Genomic DNA, 22569 nt, shown 5'->3' on the forward strand with positions numbered 1-22569 from the left:
AAATTGAAAAATTCTCTCATTGTAAATTGTCTATCGCTTGTGACAAACGATCTGATAGGTGAGCGGCCCCGGGTTTCCGACGCATCCGTCCCAATAGAGCTGTGAATAACCGCTCTATCTCCACGCTGCTTAGCACTGGCCCTGCACTTAATAATTCATACAGTGTGAAATATTTTCCCCGGTACAGATATGCCAAAGAGCTGCTGCCAGCAGGCGGGGGGTGGGGGGGGGGGGCACGGCGGCAGCGAGGAAGGGTGGGGGAGGCGGGGGTGTCCCTGTGGTGCTAATTTGGGGGATGGTGACGTGCATAGATTTCTAAAGGGGCTCGAGTTTAGAGCAGACGCCTCAGACACATTTGCCCTCCTGTATTGTCTGTCTGTTATTGGAAAGAGCTGAGCAGGGGGAGGGGGGGGGGGGGGGGGGGTTGTAGTTTGCAGATGACATTTAACTGGTGGTTGATCTGCCTGAAACGGGGGGGAGCAGAGAGGGGAAATGCATTTCCATTTAAGCTGACTGAACACAGTTATCAGTGAGTGTTGGGACAAAGAGGCTGTAAACCTGCCAAGTGGTTTCTGCTGTTGGCCCGGCTGCAGCTCTCTGCTCAGGGTCGGTGGCGGCGGGTTTCTTTGCACACCTGGTTTATGTCTCCTGTTTCCATCAGCTGACTCCTCTCGCTGCCTCAGGCTCCTTCACCGGGCCCTCATGGTCCCTGACCTCATTGTCCCCCTTCATTCAGAGGACCCAGCTCACGCCACCTCATTTTCTACCCCCATGAACCCTTTGCTTGACGTGTGTGTGTGGGGGGGGGGTGCAGACGTCGGCAACAGCGTCGCCTCATGTGTGTCGTTTTTTTGTTTGGGCGGCGCTGTGTGGTTTTGTCCGGCTCGTTCCGCTGCTCAGCCCTGTACAAACTGGGTTTTTATGGTTCGCATTCAGACCCCGATACCAATTATGCAAACTATTAAAAATTTAAGGAGGACAGTCTTTTATAATTTAATCCTAAAGTAATAGATTCTATTAAAAATGCATGAGAGGAGCTTTATAGATGGAGCTAGAATTAGTGTCTATCAAAGACGCGAGTGGAGGATGCAGGGGGGAATGGGCAGCGGTATCACCTCATTATTCAAATACGTTATGATTACCATAGAGCAGGAGTCCCTCGGAGCTGAAGCAGGACCTGGTGGCCCCTGTGATCAGGAACCAGGAGGATCTCACTTTGTCTCTTGCCTTTTTCCGCTCATATTTCACATTTTTAACTCCCACACAGACGGCAATTCTCACCGTTGAAGTTTTATTTCTTTCAAACTGCACTGCCCCTTTGTCTTCTTCCGTTTCTACTCCCCGCTGTTTGGCTCGAGATTGTTTAGTCTCGTCCTCGCTGAAGGCACGTCGGAGGTGTTCAAGCGTGAAAACAGGAAGCCTGCAGTGTTGTAACTTAATGGCTCGTGCAGCGAGCGAGCGAGGGAGCGAGCAGCAGACCTGTTACCGGCCTCGCCGCTCCTCAGTTTACCCCACATAGCTTCCTGGACGAGTTCAAAGCAGAGTAAAGAAGTCTTTGCTTGACACGGTATATGAACAATACAATATGAGCCAGCTATTTTAAACTGTTACCAAATTTAGGCTGATGTCGCTTTTGAGCTTTTCAGACGTGTTTTTTTCCTCTGTCACAGGTTTTCAGAGCTACAGATGAAAGGTTTCACTGATGTGCTTCAATGATAGCGTTCATTCACAGTTCAGTGTGCAGAAATCTAATGATACAAAACCAGCCCTAGAAAAGTCTCCGTATTTAATAATGTGCAGAGAAAATTGGATTGAAAAGCCAATAAAAACTGAAATCCCCATGAAGCTTATATGGATTTTAAGTTCTGCCTCTGAGGTAAATTCCGTACCTTTTTGATGTAATGGTTGCCTGTTTATGGAATAAATCCAATGTGCTTAATCGATCATCGCTGTGGAAAGGTCAAGGGGAGAAGCAGTGGTGTTTGAAGTGCTTATCCTGTGGAGGAGTGCCAGAAATGTGACACCTCCATATGAGTGGGTGGGTGGTGGCGGGCGGATTAGTGACGGACAGGGTGGCCCAGGGGGGTGATTTAGGGAGATTCAGCTCTAAATACACTGAGTATGTCAGGGGAGAGAGGGGGAGAGAGAGGGAGAAAAGTGTAAAATTCCTTGCCCCAATCCCTATTTTCAGCAGAGAAGCATTTTAGTAGATTAAAAATGAAAGCGTCCCTTTGAAATCGGAAATGAAACAAGAGGCCTCCCAGCTGCTGGTGACGGGCCAACAAAAGTTTATTGGTTTTCCACCTCCTGTCCGTGCTTTTTTTGTTGTTGTTGTCGCCTAATGTCGCTGAAAGTTACCCCGTCCCCTCTCCTAATCTAATCTGGACTAGGTTGGTTGTGGGCAGCATCTGTGCTCTGAGTTGAAATGGGGCTTTTCTCTCCACCTAATCCTCTATCCAGGGATCACTCAGTCGGGTGAAGACAATTACCAGCCTGCTTTCTCATGCTAATGGAATCTCTAACTAGATCTTACAGAAAGAGGAAAAAATAGATGGAGGGAGAGGAGGGAAGCAGGGACAATGGTGCAGAAAGATGACCCAACTAAAATGGGTTTTTAGATTACCATTTAATTATTGATAGAGTCCCAGTTGTAAGGCCTAAGGTCAGGATTTGGAAAGCATTTTCCGAGAAAGGAGATGGATTATCAGGTTATTTTGGAGTGTGTGGGTTTGTGTGTGTACTTGTGTGTGTTTCGGGGTCAGGCAAATGCTGAGACAGGACTGATGTCACCGGTATATCAGAGGGTTGTGCGCCACATATTCTGCCTTTCACCTTTTTATCACCTGCCTCCAGCAAGGTGTCTGGAGTGGTTTTAAATTGCATTAATATGCAGGAATTTATAGATTGCCTCCCTTGGCATTTCTGCAGGGAGGGGAAGCGAGTGTTACAGTCTCCATCTGCACTAATTACTGGGTCTTGGCAGTGTTACCTGTCTCTTGTGAAGGACAAACCTCGGCACCGAGCGGTAACACGCGGAGCAGAAGGAGCTCGTCTGCCGGGGCGAGGGAGAGAGAGGGGGGGGGGGAAGAGGGAGAGCGAAGGGGAGAGGGAGAGAGTTAGTCTCCTGAGAGCTTTTTCTCTGAGATGTTTGATGTGTTGTGAGCAGAGAGAACCATAAAAAAAACTACTAACGACATCAATAAACTAAATGACTTCATCCAACTTCTTTCTTCTGTCACTCAAAGAGTGAATGAGCTCCACACATACTGAAGCATTTTGAGTCCAGAATTTGCTCTTATCCTCCATTTTATTGACCTTTTGCTAATCCTGGTGGAACCTGAGACGGACTCTCCTCAGCTCATCAGGAGATTTAGCGTCATGGCAACAGGAATGGGTCTTTCCAGGTGTACATCCTCTGCGCTCCTGTCAAAGCTGAAACATGTCCGGTGACAGCAAGTGGAGCACCTGTCCAAGTATGCCGCCCCCTGAACAAATACATCATGCCAGTAATGTATTGTTTCCAAAATCCTTGAGAAGGTATAGATAATCAGGCGGCGCATGTGCCGTTATCTCCACGATGACCTCGCTTCTCCATTCCCTCCTCGGCTGGACAGACGCGCTGATAACGGGAGCCCTTATCGGGTTGCTTTTGTCATGGAAAGAGGCGACCATTTTAATTCATTGCAGCCTGCCCACGTCCTCACTTTTCCCAATTATTGAGCAGTGACACAAAGACCTTGTAGGTAAAAAAAACCCCAAAGAGATCGATGCGTTAAACCTTTGCTCTCCAGCGAGGCCTGCCACAGATGTCCACTCCCCGCGTTTACCTGCACGTCAAAGTGATGACCTGCATGTATTTGTGGATCTCCACCAAATCCTCTCAGGTGCTTTGCGTTCTGTAGCAACATCGTACCATCAGCGAATTGAAGTGAGAAGACACCAGAGCGTTACTATGGCAGAGAAATGCATGAATAATACATTGAAAGGGGCAATGTCTTCAGACGTCATATTATTATCTAACAAAACATGTAACTTATAACATGTAGAGATGCTTTTAGAGGCTGGAGTCTAGCTTTTAAACTTTGATTATACCTCAGATAAGGCAATAGGCCGTCAGTGGTGTATTCTGGGTAACACACCACCGGCGTTCTGTGTATTCTTTCTGCGAACACACGTTCCCCCCTCACGCGCTCCCCCTCCTAAGCCGATCAAGCAAGTCATGTACTGTATATTCAGCGAACAATCAGAATCCTATTAATTAAATCCATGTGTATGACTTACTCTGCATTTAGTGTGGCGTCCATGTTCTTTCTGTACGTGGCCACATGGCCCCTGCGGCTCACCGCTATGCCGCACGTTCCTCAGGTTGCTGTGTTGGTCGGTCGGTCGGTCGGCCTTCTTCTGTATCGTCGCTGCACGAACAGCTTGGTGGTGTTTGTGCCATCTGTGTCTTAAGGCAGCAGGTGATTACCGACCGCAGTCTCACCTCCAACACTGTCCCTCTGGAGCCTCCACCCCAGGGCCGGCGTTGGGAAGGAGCGGGATGGTAACAGCTGGATGGTCCACATTATAAAGTGAGGGTGAGCCTACAGGTTCTCAGTCACAGTGGCAGTGGCTCGGTTGTTTTCTTTTGTTTGTTGCCGCCTCGTCTTTTCAAGTTCTTTATATCCACCGGAGAAAAAAAAAAAAACACCCGTTGTCACACTTCAGATATATCAAATGAGATCAGTGTCAACATGGCGACGGTGTACTGTTTGATTGCCTTGTGGGCTTCACGACACACACAAACGCTATGCACGACTGAGTATTGGATCTGTGACATACACACACACCACCGAAAGACACCCGTGTCGTGCTTTGGACCGCGGGAATTGAGGTCACCTTCGGTCTCTGCGGAGAGCGACGTCGAGAGTCGGGAGTGAGGGAATCGCATTGTTTGAATTTAATTGTATTCCATTGATTTATTGAACACTCATTAATAAACGTACATTTTCAAGCAAGGCCATTTTTGCGCCTTGAGTCCCCCTCTCCTCCTCCCTCTCTCCTCCCCATCCCGCTCGCTCTCCGTTTCATCATAAATTCGACATAAGCCTTTCTTTGAAGATCAGGAGCCAAGCTGAGGAATGACAGCACAACAAACAATGAACAAAACACAAAAAGACAATGAAAACTGTTTGAATATTCAAGTGAGCCACTCCAGGATGGGTAGAGGAGGAAAAAAGGACCCTTGTTTTATTGTTGTTGCGTTAAGCCGTGAATGGACCTGTCTGTGACAATAAAAGATTGTGTCACATTTGGGATAAGGCATTTTTGCTCTATCCACAATGCTTTACAAATGGTGTGTAATATGGTTTACTAAAAATATATCAATCCTACAGACAAAACAGCCAGAAATCTCATTTTTCATTTTTTGTCTTAAGGTTTGCTGTGGAGTTTCTGCCTGCTTTTCTGAGGGATGGTTGGCGTGTTGTTTTTTATCGTGGCTGAATTCGCCTCTATAGGCCAAAGCAATAAAGAGGAGGAGAGGTTGTGTTTCCCCTGCGGGCTGACTGACAGGTTGGAGTCAGCAGGAGCGCCTGAGGCTTCACACGCTCGGTGTGGTGTTCAATGCACAAGATGCACCGCTGGTTTAACCTGAATTAGGATTACACTTCGACACGGTTATTCACTTTTGAACCCTGGATTTTGTTTGTGGGAGTTGTGTTTACATCTCTTTTAATCAATTTAGACTCTGTTGCACATTAACAGTTTTGTTTGCTTGGTTTGCTACATTGTGAACGAGCTGAAGATTTCCAGTTTTGGGGTTTTTTTAAGTTATTTGCTAGACTTTCACCAGTTACTGTAAGACTGATCTTAACCTTTGAACTTCTCCAAACTCTGGATGGCTGCACTGTCTCCAGCTCGGGTTTGTGGCCTCTGCGTGGAAAGAGCAACACAAAAAACGAAGTAAGACACATTTATTTTCGGTGATGAACTCTGATAGCTAACCCACATCTCGCTGGTTACCGGTTATAGTGCCCTAGTTGCCCTGAGTTACACCTCGTAGGCTGCTGCAACTCCACCCCCTTCTCAATGTTTTAGGCGTATTTCTCAACTGTTAATTGCAGAATCATTACAGGAAGTTATATTAAGGTGCTGAGGGTCGGGGGAGCAGTGTGAGTGTGAGCCTTTATTTATTTACTGGCCCCCTGTTGTGGTAAGGAGCAGACTGACGCTCGTGTCCCATAAAGGAAAACTCATTTTGCAATCTGATCTCCCTCACCGTGCTTGGTAGACCTCAGTACTAACCTTAGGCACCAATAAGGAACGCATGTCTGCTAGATTCTTATACATATATCATGAATTCAACTCCATGTTTCTTTCATTCTTTTCAATTTTTTCCTGAGAGTTTAAGATACTTTATAATCTTGGTTATTCTGTTTTAATAGTTAGTTGTAGCCAACTAAAATTCATAACTCTGCATTGTAAAAATCAAAATAATGCATTTCCCTGTACTGCAAATCTTTAAAAGCATCTCTCTCCATTGGTTGCAGCTCGCTGTTTTCCGTGCCCTTTATGTAGCGTCAATGAAACCTAGCCCAGCACAAAGATGTAGCAGTTGGCTGTGAAGTCAATTAGTCCTCATTGCTATTACGGGGTTGACATTAGTGTAGGCAGGCGTGTTTTGATTAGAGATGACAGACGACTCATTGCGATTGGGCTGGCAGACATTCCTCACCCTTCATCCCATGGGTGAAGCTATTGAAGCTGACTGGAATATGGAAACCTAACAGCTGAGTGTATTTGCCAAGATGCCCTTCATCTGCGGAGAAACCTCTCACAAATAGGACTACGGCGTGCACATACTAGGCTGTATAAGCCCCAATAACAGTGACAAGCAGCACAGTATATATAAGACCGTGCTGTCAATATGTTATTTCAGCACTGTATATCATGGCCGTAATGCTTAAACTGTAGCCTTTTACACACAATGGCCTTTTGTTGTGCAGGATATTTATTGTGCTGCTGTGAGGTTGTGCAGAGCTGGTGGGTGAGTGCGTCCAGGGGCTTGTATTGTTAGGGAATCAGTGCCTCTTGTTTGTGGAGCTGGGAGGGTTTGTTAACAATGCCTTTTTTATGTGCCAGAATGCGTGCCTGTCGGCAAATGTCCCCTCAGAATTTTTGTTTGTGTGTGTGTGTGGATCGGGGTCGATGTACATAACCCTCTCATTGTGTGCCGTGTCCAAATAGGGCAGTTTTCTACCATGCGTCTGTGGCGACTCTGCGTGAGTGTGTGTTCCATCCATACAGTACGAGTGCAAACTATTTACTGTGGATGTGTGGAAAGAGCCAAGCTGAAGGGGTTTTCAAATGAAACCGTCCTTCCTAATGGAGCCTTTCACTGTCTCTCCATTCATGTGACGGTATGGTGACGGAGAGGGGGAGTCGGGGATTAAGGGGGTAGAGGCAGCGCCTTGTTAAAGAAAAAGAAAGGGTTTGAGTGTGTCGATTGGATTAACTTGTTTGGGCTTATTAAGAGGGGAGACACAGCAGCTTGTTAAAAGCACTGCATGGGGCATCCCACAGTGAGATGGCAGGGTCAGCATTCAATTAGGTCGAAGCCCCGCCCCCCCCCTTCATTGTGGAGGCAGTCTGCCAGGCTCCTGGACCAAGACTGTGCCTGCGGTGGAAGAGAGGCACAAGTGCTCCAATTCTTAACTTAACCGAAGAATACGCCATTACAAGCAAAAGAGCACAAACGGATGAAAAATTCTGAAGTAGTTTAAATAAATGAAAATTAACAGTTAATGTCTGACTCTGAAGAGCCTCACCCTGCATGCATTTGGAATGAAATGGTAGAAATAAGCGTTGAAAATCTCAATGCTTTCAGATCAATTCAAGGCTTTTATCTGGCATCAGCAATAGTCTTGTGTCATATTGAGTTTAAAACTGAATCTAATCTATCAGAGTGAGAGGTAACCACACCCAACAGATAAATGTACCGCACCTAAAAGTAGCATATTCCCCTGTAAAATATGGTGGAGTAGAAAGATGAACATTGTGCCTAATTACTGTCACAGAGTAAATATACTGAGTTCCCGTCCGTCGTGACAGACGCTGTAAAAATCTCTTAGTGACTCTATCAGCTGCCTCACTCTTCTCTTTCTCACGCACACGCCTGCGTCTGAACATGTGTAGCTGAACACACACACACACACACACACACACACACACACACACACACACACACACACACACACACACACACACACACACACACACACACACACACACACACACACACACACACACACACACTCTGTTTATTCACCCATGACCACCCTCTTACACTCCGCACCGGGCAGGATGCTTATCTGGGCAGACAGCTTTGGGCGTGGGGAGCCATCTCCTCTGATCTCCTCTGCAGTTTAAGAACCTTTTAACTAAGAAATAGCCCTCTGCCAAGCCCACCGCCTCTTGATTCCAGCTTATTCCCCTCGTCTCCTGGGACTGATCTTCCGCCCCCATTCCCAACCGTGCAGCAGAGTTAGCAGAACGGGGGGAAAAAGCCGATAGACATCCTGGCTTTTGAGATATCACCGCTCTGGTGTAATAGGAGACCTGTGAGTGGATTTGATGAGTGAGGGAAGTGCAGGTGGTTTTTTCGAGCGGTGTTTCGGGCACATAGTGTGTCTGTGTGTGTGCCTGTGTGTGTCGCACACATTTCCTAGCATCTTCATGACCTAGGCACCACAGGCTGTTGGGTGGCAGCTGGATGATGGGTCACTGAGGCTGCACGGGGGTTTTGCCATGGAGCTCATCTCTTGCCACTGGTAGACATCTGCTAAAGAGCACAATAACCTAATAGGAGGAGATGAGAGAAAAGGGAGGCATGAAAAACAAGCCAAAGACTTGCTCCTTCTCCCTCGCTCTTAAAGGCAATAATAGGAGAAAATTGGTTCTTGAAATTGAATTGAAAAAAGTGGGTCTCTTTCAGTGAAGTATAATGCCTCAGAATACATTTGGTGAGCAGCAAATGGAGAAAAATGGAGGGTAGTTACATGATTGTCTTTCATTTCAGAGAGGGTAAAACTGTGGAGGCATCCCCCATAAGACTAGCTTTTAGTCTCTATCTGCACCGTGTGTCCCCTTCCTCCCTCTAAAGCACTATCTTTTAACAAATGGGCTGCGAGGGAGGGCTCGTCGCGAAATTAGTATCCTCGCAGAGAGGACACAGAGAAAGGATTATGTGAATAGCCAGTAATGAGCTCAAAGTGCCAGTGTGTTTGGGCCAGGCCTGCCTGTGTGTGAGAGGAAATGGCCCCGCGAGCGACCCTTTTTTTTCCTCAAGCACCTGGAGAGAAAGAGTGCCCCTCTCTTCCATCTGCTGTGTGTGTGTGTGTGTGTGTGTGTGTGTGTGTGTGTGTGTGTGTGTGAACTGTGGAATTAACAAGTTCAAAGTAGAGAGTATTATATTTATGTTTTTTTAGGGAGAACATCTCTTTGACCCGAGTAAACAGCATTTTCACACTCTCAGGTTCATGTTAAAAGTGCCGTAGAAATACACTTTTTGTGTGATATAAGCCTGTAGCCCACATCTGCAAAATGTTTAAAAATAAAATTTGATTAGAATGCCAAAAGATGGAGTTCTTAGCAGGGTAAATGCATTTTTTGTAAAGTTCTTAAGTTATTTGATTTCAGCCTTAATTATATGAAGCAACGTTTACATGCTACATAGTTCAATTCAATTTGGCTTCATGTTTATTAAATATACACGTGTCATACAATGAAGGTAGAATAAATATCTGCTCCAAACTGTTTTTTAAGGTGGGGTTATTTGTGTGAGAAGAGGCAACGTTTTGGCGCATGCAAATGTATAATTAAAGTGGAAGCCACACTCTTTTAACTGGCACTGGGAGTGACGCTCTCATAAATCAACTTGTTCATCAGGATCTGCAGGCTGCAGAAATGAACTCCAGCAGAAAGAAACCTGCCAAGAATTAAAACGTTCTCAAACTAAATATTGTTTTTTCCTTTCACGGGTCGTGTAACAGATCAAAGCACAATGCAGGTGATTTATGGAATTAAAACGGCAAATTAAGTCGAATAGATGTGGATTCTTTGATCGTTAACACTTTCAGCACTGACATATAAGACACACCCACCATGAATGCTGTATTCATATTATTATTCCACTAATGCACCTTTGGTTTCCACCCTGATGAAGTATTGCTGGAACATTATGTCATTTGTAACACCTGAGCTGATTGAATGCTTCTATTAGTGGCTTAAAATTTTGATTGTTTCTCATTTGTACTCTTTGTTTTGCCGCGTTCCTTAAATGAGTGAGAGTAGGAGTTGGAGCTTTATGGGCCGCCATTCATTTATCTCCTAATCATTGTAATTGCTTTCTTTCATATTAAAATGATAATCTATAAAACTAAGTAATGGGCCGGTGGCAGGTGGCTAAATGTTCATTTAGTGATTCACAGAGAAAATAAATAACAGGGGACAAGCCTGTGACAGGCGCATGAGAAATCATTTTTCAATAATCTGCCACGCATCATGGCAGGAGGCGATGGCGCCGACAGCACAGATGAAATATTCGCTTCTCGTCTTTGTTTAAATACGAGAGGAGACTGGACCAGATGGAAACGATAGTGTTTCATATCGATGCATTTTGGACAAGAGACTCAAACACGTGCAGAGCTTGGATTAAGGCTTTAATGCTTCATGCAGACACGGTGATGCTTTTTAGGTGAGAGCGGGCTATACCCGGCGCTGTAAGTGCATTTATTTCTCGGAAACCAAACCGTATCTGTAAGTGAACCATAGAGGAGTGAATCTCGATCCTTATCGCATGAAAACACAATCTGGGCCTAAATGCTTTGCTTTAACCGCTCTGATCTGGCACGTTATCCAACCGCAAGACTTGGTAATCAGTCATCATTGTGCTATGTGACACTGGTATGTTGCTGATGTATGATATCTTCCATCCTGCACTCAGTAATTGAATTGAGACGCATGACTTTGTGTGATACTTGATAGATTGTTTATAGTTGTACAAAGAAGCTGATGGTTTTCTTTTCTTGATATAACTGTGTACAGTGTTTTCACTGGGGCTGAGATGAGGTTTTGAGTGGAAACTGGCAGCGACTGCATCCCTGTTCTTGAGTGAAGGTGGCTGTGGGGGGAAAGGAGAGGGAGAGGGTGTGGAGCTGGAGATTTATGGCCTAGAGGGAGATTGATTAGTGCCGTCACTAGCCCTGATGTACGGCTGGCAGTCTCCCCCTCCCAACCCATCCACGTTTGCTCGCACACAAACATGTGTGTACCATACGGTGCAGAACACAGCTACACATATATCCAGACACCACTCAGTCCCTCAGGCCCCTCCTGTCAGTCCCCCGGAGCTGTTGCATGTTAAGTTGTAGCAGGCAGACTGCTGTTTTCTCAGCATTACAATTTTTTGCTGTCCATAGATAACGCCATCAATCACCACATGCACACTACCCTGGAAGGTATGTGCTTCAGTGTACTTTGTGTGTGTGTGTTTGTGGGTGAGAGAAAGTGTTAAGATGGTTTCATAGACGGAAGAAGCGGTTGAATGGCCGTGTGGATCTGCAGAGTGAGTGGCTTGGACTGTGCTCTGAACCCGTGTCAACCGTGCGGCCCCAATGCAGGTGTGTGTTTATCATTCAGCACACAGAGCTGTGAGGCAGCAGGCAGCTGTAGGCCAATTAAATCCTGGGTGAGAAACCCAGCTCATCTAGCCCAGATCCAGCCCCCGCCGGCTTACCGGACACAGCCATGGAGCTTTGACCCCGAATATCCAGCTTAACTCACTCAACACTTGCCTCTTTCTTTCTCTCTCTGTCTCGCTCTTTTCCTCCTTTAGGTTGGCCGCAGAACTCCCCCGGCTGTAGTACTGTGCCCACCTCGCCATGCTGGCCTGTCTGCAGAGGAGGCAAAACCCTCCACCCCAGCACCCGGTGTGTGCCAGCAAGACCCTGGAGCCGCCGCAAGCCCTCGGACGAAAATGTGAGTTCACAGAATGACAGAGAGTGATGGAGGTCAGGAGTTCAGCCTGCCGAAAACCAAGGAATGAGAGCGGCTTGTGTTTGTCGGCTGTATTTAATCTATCGGTCACAGTGAATGATGGAAACGAGCAGTTAACCCCGACTGTGAATAAGTGAAGGAAAATAGACTTTCCGGTTTCTGTTGTTTGTCACTGTGTTCCCTCTCTACTCTGAGGAATTCTAAACAGTTTCATTCGTTGTGCACTTAGACCTTGGATTGCCGTGTTGTTTGGCTACTCATTGTGAAGGGGGCTGTTTAGCTGTGCTGATTGTGCAGTCGTGGCAACAGGGCTGAACAGACAGTGTTTAACGTGCCTCGCTGGCCCTGCATGACCCTGAGGGTCTGTAAACATTTACAGTGTCTGGCCCTGGCTGTGCCGGTCTCCTGTAAAGCATGACAGCTGCTGTTTGCTCGCAGAGCACCACCCTCTGTCCACTCACAAAATGGTGTAAAGCGACAGGGATGATCTGGGGGTAGAAAACCTGTGTTTGTGTTGGCAGGACTAGTTCTAACTAGTTTGGGATTGAAGAGAGCTGCGAGGTGAGTTTCCTTCTAATTTTGTTGAAGCTGTTCAATAAGCCGTTTACAGTGAGGGTCTGAGGGTTTTTCCTCCAAGAGTCTGTAGGGGCCTTTGTTTACACGGGAGGCCTACAAACTACCTTGAGCTGATTAAAAGCAAGGGGGATGGAGAACAGGGGAGCACTACCGTAGCAGTTTTTACCTCAGCTTAGAGAGGCCTAGTGAAATGTGTGCTTCTTCATCAGTGGGACATTGTATCAGCCCTGTAACCAGCGCTAGTAAAGACTTTAAAGAGGCTCTGATTGGCCCTGGGTGAGGAATTGAAGCGCTGCCTGCGGTCGTCTCTCCCAGTTCCTCACTGGCCAATTAACTTCTTCTCAACTCAACATCACACCACTGTAGCCCACGCCAGACAAGAGGAGAGTCAGAGGCAACAAGGTTACTGGCTGCTACCTCTGTGTTTAGATCCATTGCTGTTTTTGTAACCTGTCTGCCTAGATGCTTCACGTGGAACTGTATGTCTCTGCATGTGAGGGAGGGAGGGAGGGAGGCAGGCGGTGAAATAAACAGAGCTCAGATTGCATTTGGAAGGGGGAGCTCTTCAGCCGAGTGGGGTCCGACCAGGCCTACTAATTAGGTTTCAGGGAGAGGTGGAGTGAAGGAGAGGAAGAGGAAACAGAGGAAAATAGAATTAGAGAAGGTAAAGATGGAGAGGGAGAGCAAAATGGAGGGAGTCCTCAACAGTCGTCTTAATCGATTCCCTCCTTCCAATTTCCCGGGATTAGCCCACTTCCTCTCAGGGTCCTTTATTGAGGAGCAGCCAGTGGGAGTCAGGACTGAAATCAATAGAGAAAAGAACAGTCTCCAGTCTCTCCTTGCCCTCCCCTTTACTGACCCTCCCTGTCTCTTATTCCGTCTGTCTCTCCTGTCTCACCCTCTCTCCCTCTCCCTCCACCTGTTAAACCCTTTGATTGAAAGACTGCCGCAGCGACTGGTTTGAGGTTCATAATGAGGATGTTTGAACATAATAGCCTCCTTTCTGTCCTTGGAAGGGGGAGGGTGGGGGAGTGTAAGTGTTGGATTTCCACCACTGTGCAGCTCTTGGCCTCAATAAGGCGATTGTTTGTCCAGGCCCAGAAGGGGCGCAGAGAGGCAGACAGTGGCTCTAGCTGCTGAAGTGGGCACACTCAGGTCACCATGCTGAGCGGGTTGCCATGACTGATTGTTCGTGGTCCAATCTGCCAAGATGGACGGGAGGGGCTGCGGGTAAGGTGACCTGGGCTCTCAAGAGCAGGCCAGACACCAGAGTACAGGAGGGGATTACCTGGCTGTGGCATGGAGGTGAGCTGCGCCGTTTTGCATCAGCCGTCCTTTTGCATCTGCCGTCCTTCACACGAAATGCGTGCGAGGGAGTGCGGTGGCAAAACCGAGAAGGGTTTTTTGCAAAATCCCTGTGCATGCAGATGCTGAGAGGCTGCACAGTTCATTGATGCGACTCCCATTAAAAATCCCTCATACCCTCAATAAAAAAGGACTTAACTGGCTCTACCATCAGCTGGAAGCGTTCAGATCGGCTCGCCAGACAATCAATTTCCCCCAAGCGCATAGAGCTTAGCGAGAGAAACGGGAGGCGGGGAGCTGGGATGTTTCCATTATCACAGCCCGCGCTCTGTCTGGGCTCAGGGGGGGTGGGGTGAGGTACGGTAGAGCTGGGTGTGTTAGGAAAAGGAACGAGGGAGCGACAGAGGGCGATGGGGAAAGACAGACAAGTGGAGAGGAGAGAGGGAGACGGAGAAGCTGGCTTTTCAAAAAGCCATTGACCGCCTGCCCTTAAAAATATCATATTGGATTAGCCTCACAGGGGCGGCCTTTTGATATTTTTTTCTTTGGCTGTGGAATTAAAAGGAGTGTAGAGCATTACTTGAATTATAAATCATAGGCTCTAGCTCTCACTGCACCCAAATTCCACGCATATGTGGCTGCACTCTCCAGCACCAGCCTCTGTCATTTTTAATTAAATCCCCCCTTATGGGTGACATTTGTAGCTTGCCCCCTCCTCCGTCCTCCCCTCCACATCTCTCCGCCGCTGCCCTAGATGGAGACATGAAAGGCAGAGACGGCGGTGGAGCCAGGGCTTCTCATTGCGTCGAGCCCCAGAGAGAGGGCACCCATCCAGACGGATGGGACAGAGAGAGAGAGAGAGAGAGAGAGAGAGAGAGAGAGAGACAGAGAGACAGAGAGACCCTGCAGGAGGAGAGGGGGTGAATAGTTGTTCCTGACCCTGGGCACCGGTGTCCTCCTCCACACCACCCTGACCCTCGATAGTCCACCTCCATGGCAGAGCTGAGGCGGGTAGGGGTAAGAGGCCTGCTCCTCATTGAGATGAGAAGGAGTGGCAGGGATGAGGAAGACTGAGATGGCTGGATGGGATAGGAGGCCCTGCAGCCCCCGACACCGCACTGCCTCCCCCTCGGCCCAGACAGCAATTACTCTGCCACATGTCAGCTAAGGAATAACAGGTCCAGAATCCCTCAATTGAGTGCTTGATGGGGATATTTCCGTCTGGGTATTTTGTAGAATAATACGTTAACAGATTTCACAAGTTACATTTGTGCCAGACATGCCATTGTTACAGTGGGTGTGCACATAAGAAGTCTTTATCCTGTCCTGCTGCAGGTTCTGCCCTTGTTAACCGCATAACTCACTGCCACTCCCATATTTGTCCTGTGATTGGATCAGACATTTAGCCTAACCTGGGTGTTTCCTCATGCCTCTAACCTCAGCAGGGCCAAACTGACGAACACACACACACACACACACATGCACATAGCGCACACAAGCCATAAGCCTGTTTGACATCATCCAGGAGGCCTGAGGTGCCAATCAGCCAGGTGTAGATGAGAAGGTCCCAGAAGGCCTGATATCCCAGGTTCACGCTATGTCAGGCCAGGTTCAGCCCTCCTCCAGTTTGATCGACAGAGACAACCTGGCCTTGTCACATACGGCCTGGGGACATGACATGTAGGTTCACCTGGGGATTGTAGTTTTCCTAATAGCCCTGTGCCTCTGCAGGCAGAGCTGTCGGAACCATTAGTTTGCTTTGCTTTTAGCGGCTTCTCTTCCTAAGCCGCACCTCCAGCCAGAGGAAATGTGCTCAGGTAACGACCTCCAGCTACCTCACCTCCGCTGTCGTCTGAAATAGTGTGAAACATAACAATAGAATTAGCCGGCCATATCAAATTGCAGCGCGGCGCTCCGGCAGCTATTATGTTGGTGGTGGGAAAAAAGGGGAGCGCTTTCAGTGAAATATTTAAATGTGGTCACGAATGGCAACAGAAATAACAACCTTTACCCTGATTGCCTCAGAGCCCTGGAGGTGGGTGGTAGTGGGAGGTTGCATAAAGTAGAACTGGGGGACAAGGGATGGAGACGGAGGGAGGGAGAGGGAAAGAAAGAGAATCTGCATGCACTTGACCTTTTCCCACTGATTGAACTAACTCGTTTCTAACTCCCATTTGGAATTCGGGCAGAGCGCCTACAGAGACTGTCATTATTCCACAGTCTGTCGCAGGGAAGCGGAGGTCCTCAGGTACTTTTCATGGTTAAAGGTGATTGACAGCTATCCAGGGTCTGCCTCATCCCCAAATGCCTACTTATGCAACCTCATTTTGGGGCGCCCCAGTTTTTCCATTGCCATATGAAATGTGTCATTCCCACTCTCCATCACATCGGTATATTGCGAAATCCAGTGTACGGCGACTTTCTGTCTATTTCAGAGAGACGGCCATATGATATTGTTGTATTGGTATTACCTCATGCATACTACAGCCTTTTCTGTCACGCTGGCATCTCAACGCTGGCACAAGGAGGATCATTTCCGGCTGCTGGCGTCCCATGGCGCCATGCCTTCCCTCTGCCCTCTGCCTTCTGCTGTGAACGCAGGGGGCCAAGCAGTCTTACTGCCTTGAGAGGTGAGCTCGAGGCAAAGGGGCTCTGCTTTAGTTTTGGTCACAGCAGGGTTTGGGTTGAAAAACAGGTTCATGGTTCCAAAGCCTCTGAGTTGGCATTTGGGCATCCCAGGTGCAAGGCGTCGACACCCTCTGCCTTTGCCTGCCAGGGAGTGGGGGTGCATGGGGGGATGTGAGCTAAGGGACACGGAGAGTCTGCAATTCCTTGCTGTCCCGCAGGAAATGACACGCTGCCTGTCCCATCTCAGATCAGAGCACGCTGCAGACACGCTGTCACAGGCGTTCATGAGCGTCACCTCCTCCTGACAGGATATAAGCTGAGCAGCTTAAGAGAAAAATCTGTGTTTTGAATATAAAAGAAATATTAAATTATGTGTAGCAGATGAGCAAAGTAGAGAGTAGTTTAATTTAATCTTTCAAATGATTCTCTACATTTTCGGAATCCTTATACAGCATCTAATACTCCTCCCCTCTCTCTCTCTCTCTCTCCTCTCCTCGGCATGTGTACTACAGCGCAGTGCCTTGTTGTCTGCGCAGTGTTAAATATTAATTGGGAATCAGTGGAGGACTTGTCTCCTAAATGATAGAACAGAAGGGCCCAGGCTTGCCTCAGGCAGCCTGCGGGCGCCTTTCTTCTTCCATTTACCTGCAGGCCTGTGCACCAGCACTTCCTCCAGTCTGACAGGCCTGCCCAGGCGCCTCCAGCCTCCCCTCCTCTCTTTCTCTCTCTCTCTCACTCCCTCCCTTTTTCTGGGCTCACAGCTCTCCTTCCTCTCTTATCTCTGTGTGCCCTCACAATCACTACTTCTTTTAGTCCAAACCTGTCTGTGTCTGTGTGTGTGTTTGTGATGTTGCAGTGTCCATTTGTGCTTAAGTGTGAGCTGCTTGCTTGTAGTTGAACATTTCTCCCATTAAGGAAACCGTGTTAAGACGTACAGTAAATCAGGCATGCCACAGAAGATTGGGCATACATCTGTCATTAGGATGGAACATAAACCTGTCATATCTGTCGCTATGTGTTTCTTCGCTCCTCTCTTATCCGCACTGTCATCTATAGAGGTTGTGTTGAGACAAAAACAACTGGCACTGGCTGTTGTTGGTGCTCCAGCTGGTTCTCATGTGTGGCTGGACCCTCTGGATGGGGTCACGCTTATTTATGCTTCGGAGGATTTGTTTTTACAAATGAAACCAGTCTGACTTGGTGTTGTATTTTTACTCTTTTTCACAAGGTTTGATGAGGGCATATTGTTACATGACATGTTTTAAATGTAAAACAGAAAAACATCAAGAAGAAGAAGAGGAGAAGGAGGCAGCAGAGAGGCAGGACTGAACATGGAGCAGTGGGGGTGGGGGGGTGTTGACTTCGATGCCATAGGAATGAGTTCACAGGCTCGTGAGCACAGGCCTAATCGCACATGACAATATCGGCTGGTGTGCCAGTCGCAACGCATAAACCACCCCGCTGCTTGTGCTGACTCGGGGTATTTGCTGATAAAGCCTCTGCTTTCTAGACCATGCTGTATGCACAATGAGGCAGGCCTGAGGGGAGGCTCATCGCAGGCCAGCCACAAACCAGAGGCCAGGTCCACCACGCTCTGCCATAAGCCCCTTGGCCAGACTGTATTATTAAGCATAGAGCAGTTTTGTGATAAATATTTTTTTTTTTTGCCATATCTAATCTAATATGTTGCCCATACGGCCCCATGAATTATTGCAAATGGAAAGAGTCTGCCAAAACTCATGCTTGAAATGAGGCCGTGGCTGTGAGCTCGGTTCACAGTGTGACATTTTCAGGGGTGTTATTTTTTCCATCGAAACACAGTTGTTTGGCTGTGGTTGGTTCTTTCTGTGTGGATGTTTTGTTTATGGAGGAGTGCAGTGTATAGTGTGAAGTAAACATGTTGCCCCAGTTTCTGTGTTTGTTTGGTGCACGGGTGTCCCACAAAAGGCCTGACATGGCTGCTGCCAGCCTGCATTCCTACATGATTCGAAAGGGACATAACTACATATATCCCCAGTTGTTTCTGCTGGCCGAGGATGAACACTTACACAGACATTAGGTCATTAACTTTTGATCTCATTTAAATCCAAGTAGATCCTCTATCTGGTTTTTCTCTATTTGCTTTTATGAGATGCACAACAGAACGAACCAAGAGAATAATGCATGTGGATTTTCATGTTATTAACATTATCAAAACAACCCTTTCTCTATTAATTCTGAAGCTCTGATGATAATGTTTTAATGCCCCAGAGAGGCTGCAGGTCTGCTGTGGTGTTAATGGGGCAGGAATGCAGGATGTGTGCTTTCCCACGCTGTTAGTTTTCTTCTGCCGGGCACGTTTGAGACGAGGCTCTGGGCCGGCTAGGCTCCGCTAATGCAGCCAGAGCGCAGACAAATGGAAAGTGACACTTGTGTGTGTAGAATGGTATTTGTGGTGACGCTTTGACTACAGATAATAAAGTGTTCGCCCTGAGGTGATTTCGCCCAGCAAGCACCCCAGATGAAACTCACTTACTCAGAGAGGGAGACAGAAGAGACAGAGGAGGGGATGGAGCGAGAGAGAAAATGCAGAAAGGAGGTGAAGAGACGGAGGGAAGAGGGAAAGCAGCGGGAGGATCAAGAGACTCTGAGCTTAACATCTGCTGTTTCAAATGGAAAAAACCTTGGAGGGATGTCCTTGACAGCCACAATCAAACGAATTTACATCGCTTATTGATTCTGACCTGTAACCTGTTATCAGTGCAGTGACTTAATAGAAAGAATGTTTGAATCAGCTGTTGTTGTGCAGGATCTTTGTGTGTGTGTGTGTGTGTGGGGGGGGGGGGGTGTGTGGGTGTGTGTGTTTGTGTTTGTGTGTGAGAAAGAGAGAGCCTGTGTGTTCTCTCTGCCAGGCCATGTGTACAGAGTCCTTCAGGATCAATCAATTCTCAGTAATTTCCCCTACATCCCATAAAAGCCAGGTCTGTCTGGAAGGAGCATGAGGTTGCCACATCAAACCGGCTAATTAATTTTCACGGCTGATCCAGTAACATCTGGCCTCAGAGATAAATTCTAACAAGAAAATGTAAACATGGCAGCATCCTACTGGTTTTATACTTCACATTTCCAGGGAAAGACCCTTTATAGTGAAAATCTAATTAGCAGTTTTGATCAGATATGTTGTCCACTATCGTGTGGTACATATGTCAATCTGTGAAGGGATTAAATTAAAAAGCTAATAGGCAGAAATGGAAAATCTGTGTAAACTGATCTTGTTTTTGTTCTGCTTCATCTTAGTGCTTATCTGTACCTGTGGACCTTATCACAGTCTCACTACGCCAAATTAACTGCACACATGGACTGTTCCACTGCAGGCGAGCTAAATGACCTCATGCTGCAGTGTGTATGCGTCCGTGTGTGTGTGTGTTAGGAACCCAAATTAGGCTCTCGATTGTGTATTTCGTCCATCTGCTTGTGCAGGAAATAGATTGATTAAATCTTAGATGAGATTGCCTTTAATGAAATGAAAGATTAGATTTGGGAGTTTTGTCCAAGTTTTTTTTTTTGATCCCTTAATGACTAAATCCATTTTTGACATTGTGCCATATCTGTGTGTCTGTGAAGGATCAGTGTGCAGATTGCTTTAACATTCTCATTATCCTCTTTGCTATTTGTAAAACATGTTGGCAGGTTAAAAGCCTAACATTTAAATGCAGCACGGTACCCCTGCTGACAAATGCTGTCCAACTGCTCACTTTATTTACATGGAGATCATTTTTGCATAATTTTTCACATTAAGTCAAATCTGTCCTCTCAGCTCAAATATTTACAGGACGTGGCAGTTATATCCAGTGTTTGTTTATTTTGTAAAATGTAAATATTTGTTCTATTTTGAGTAAAAGAATAATTGATCAAAATCTCAAACTTCCTGGATTTATACATGTGAACAATTTAGAACACATTTCCACTGTCTCCCAATGTGCATACAGTTGATGATTATGATGACACAAGCAGCAGTGAATGCAGGCAGGCCTATCCTCTGAGAAATCACTGCAGTTTGTTTTTTATCTTTTCAATTATAGATAGCAAAGCCTGACAAGTAATTGCCTCATTTTGTTCTGTGTTGCACCAAAAATCAACCTTGAGATGAACAGAGAGCGACAAGTGTTCCTAAAAATGGCTTTTCTGATATCAAGCTAGCAGCAGGGTTCCCTTTCCCCTTACGTGCACTTGAATTGATTAGCACTCTGGCTGAGGGCATATTCAACATGTCTGCCCCCTGCAAGGCTGAGCTACCCTGTTGATCAGTGGCTCATACATGTGCTTCCTCTGCTCTCTCTCTCCTCAGGAAGCCCCTGTGGGGCTCTGAAGCTTTGATTGACTGGAGCCCGAGACCACGGGACTCCTCTATTATTATCATCTCTACCTCGGCAGAGGGGTGGGGGGGCTATGTCCAGGGGGTCCGGCCGACAGCCCCAGCTTTGTGTGCCCGATAGTCAATTAGAGGCAGTGCACTGCCGGAGACGAGTGGGATGCAGGGTTAATTGCAGAGGACCAAACAGCTGGCTCTATCAGGGCCCATTGTGTTTGCTGCAGTTGTCACGGCAATTCAGGCCTGGCTGTAATCGCTGACTAATCAGCCCTGTGCCAGATGACACCTTCATTAGCACAAGGCAGGTATTGTTCAGGACGTGAAGCTGCCTCTGGCTTCCCCCCGCCTGCTCGTCCTTTTACAGCCCCGCTTTTGTCCGGCATTCTGACAGAGGTGGGGAGAGGATGTCATATACCCTGATCCTATCTGCATAGAGCTAAACAATAGCCACAGGTCAAAGGTTCCTCTATGGAACAATGCTGCCAAATCAGCCTATTCTAAGCTGCAGTACATGTGACAGGTCAAACTTTTTCCAAGCTGTGGGATTCTAACATGGAGGCTTTAAGGATTGTTTTGGTTATACATTTTTAATTGGAGTGACTTCATTGCAGTTAGGTGGAGTGCAAAATTTCCATCGTCTGTGGTTTGTTAGAATTTACTGTGGGACTTTGGTTTCGATTAGCAATGCACCAGCAATCAGTACCCTGCAGGTTGAGATGACACGGCCTGTCCTCTGTGGCTTGTTTGTCAGCTCATGCACATTTAACAGGACTGTCTCAGGGGGAAGGGGCTGAGGCTGAGTGACTGAGGCTGAGTGACTGAGGCTAAAGCGCTTTCATCTTTTAGTGATCTCTGCTCCTGGTCTTTGCCCTGACCACTCTGTTTGTGTGACCTACGTTAATGTTTATCACAAGCTTGTGAAAACTTAATTGCAGTTCAGTATTCCTCTGTGTTCACATAAACTTTTTCCTCTGCTTACTAGTGTGTGTGTGTGGCCAGAGTGGATCAAAGTGTGTGGTAAGCAGGGAGACAGGCCCGCTGTGAATGAGAAAAAGCTCAGGGATTTATTTTTGGGAGGGGGGATGGGAGGAGAAATTTGCTTCACTAATAAGATAAAATTCTCCAACCTTAACGTGAGTTTAGAACACTTAGAGTGCTAATAAATGAAGCGGGAGCATCTCAGGCAGTTCTCTCTGACTTGTGTCTCTGCTTATTCATTTAAACCTCTAATTAAAATGCAAAACATTCTTATGGTCGTCTGGATTTGGTGCTGCACACAGCCTCTGACTGGCTATCTCCTCTCCCACGCTACCCCCCCCCCATCCCCTCCCCCTCACCTATCTCCCTGCTCTCATGCGTCTGCCTTTGCTTCGTGTGATCAACACAATTTGACCTCTCACTTGGAAGAAGTGCAGAGAATTTAATGGATTTTTTACAGTCTAATCTAACTGGTTCCCTCTTTATTGCTGTTTTGTACCCAGTGGACCTCGTCTTTACCAGCCCCCCCACCTCTTCCACCCTCACACCAGGAAAATGAGTTCATCAGAATTCAAAATGTACTGCTAGCTAATTAAAGGAGTGTTAATTGAGTGTTCAGAATTGGGTACCCCCCCCCCCCCCTTCACCAAACACACACACACATAGATACACACGCATGCATACACTCTTAC

The 22569-nt window shown here is 47.1% G+C and overlaps 1 protein-coding gene across 1 annotated transcript in view; it reads left to right on the top strand.

Annotated features, from left to right (window-relative positions):
- fam222aa (family with sequence similarity 222 member Aa) overlaps positions 1-22569 on the top strand; it is a 42810-nt gene that overhangs the window by 13011 nt on the left and 7230 nt on the right. Inside the window, exon 2 of the mRNA XM_076150905.1 lies at positions 11879-12021. Coding sequence (XP_076007020.1) covers positions 11925-12021 — 97 coding nt within the window. The 5' untranslated portion in view covers positions 11879-11924. The remainder of the gene's footprint in view (positions 1-11878; positions 12022-22569) is intronic.

The sequence above is a fragment of the Genypterus blacodes genome, unplaced genomic scaffold (genome assembly GCF_046128005.1).
Source record: "Genypterus blacodes isolate CSIRO-AG114 ecotype Tasmania unplaced genomic scaffold, CSIRO-AGI_Gbla_v1 ptg000053l_1, whole genome shotgun sequence".
NCBI classification, from domain to species: domain Eukaryota; kingdom Metazoa; phylum Chordata; class Actinopteri; order Ophidiiformes; family Ophidiidae; genus Genypterus; species Genypterus blacodes.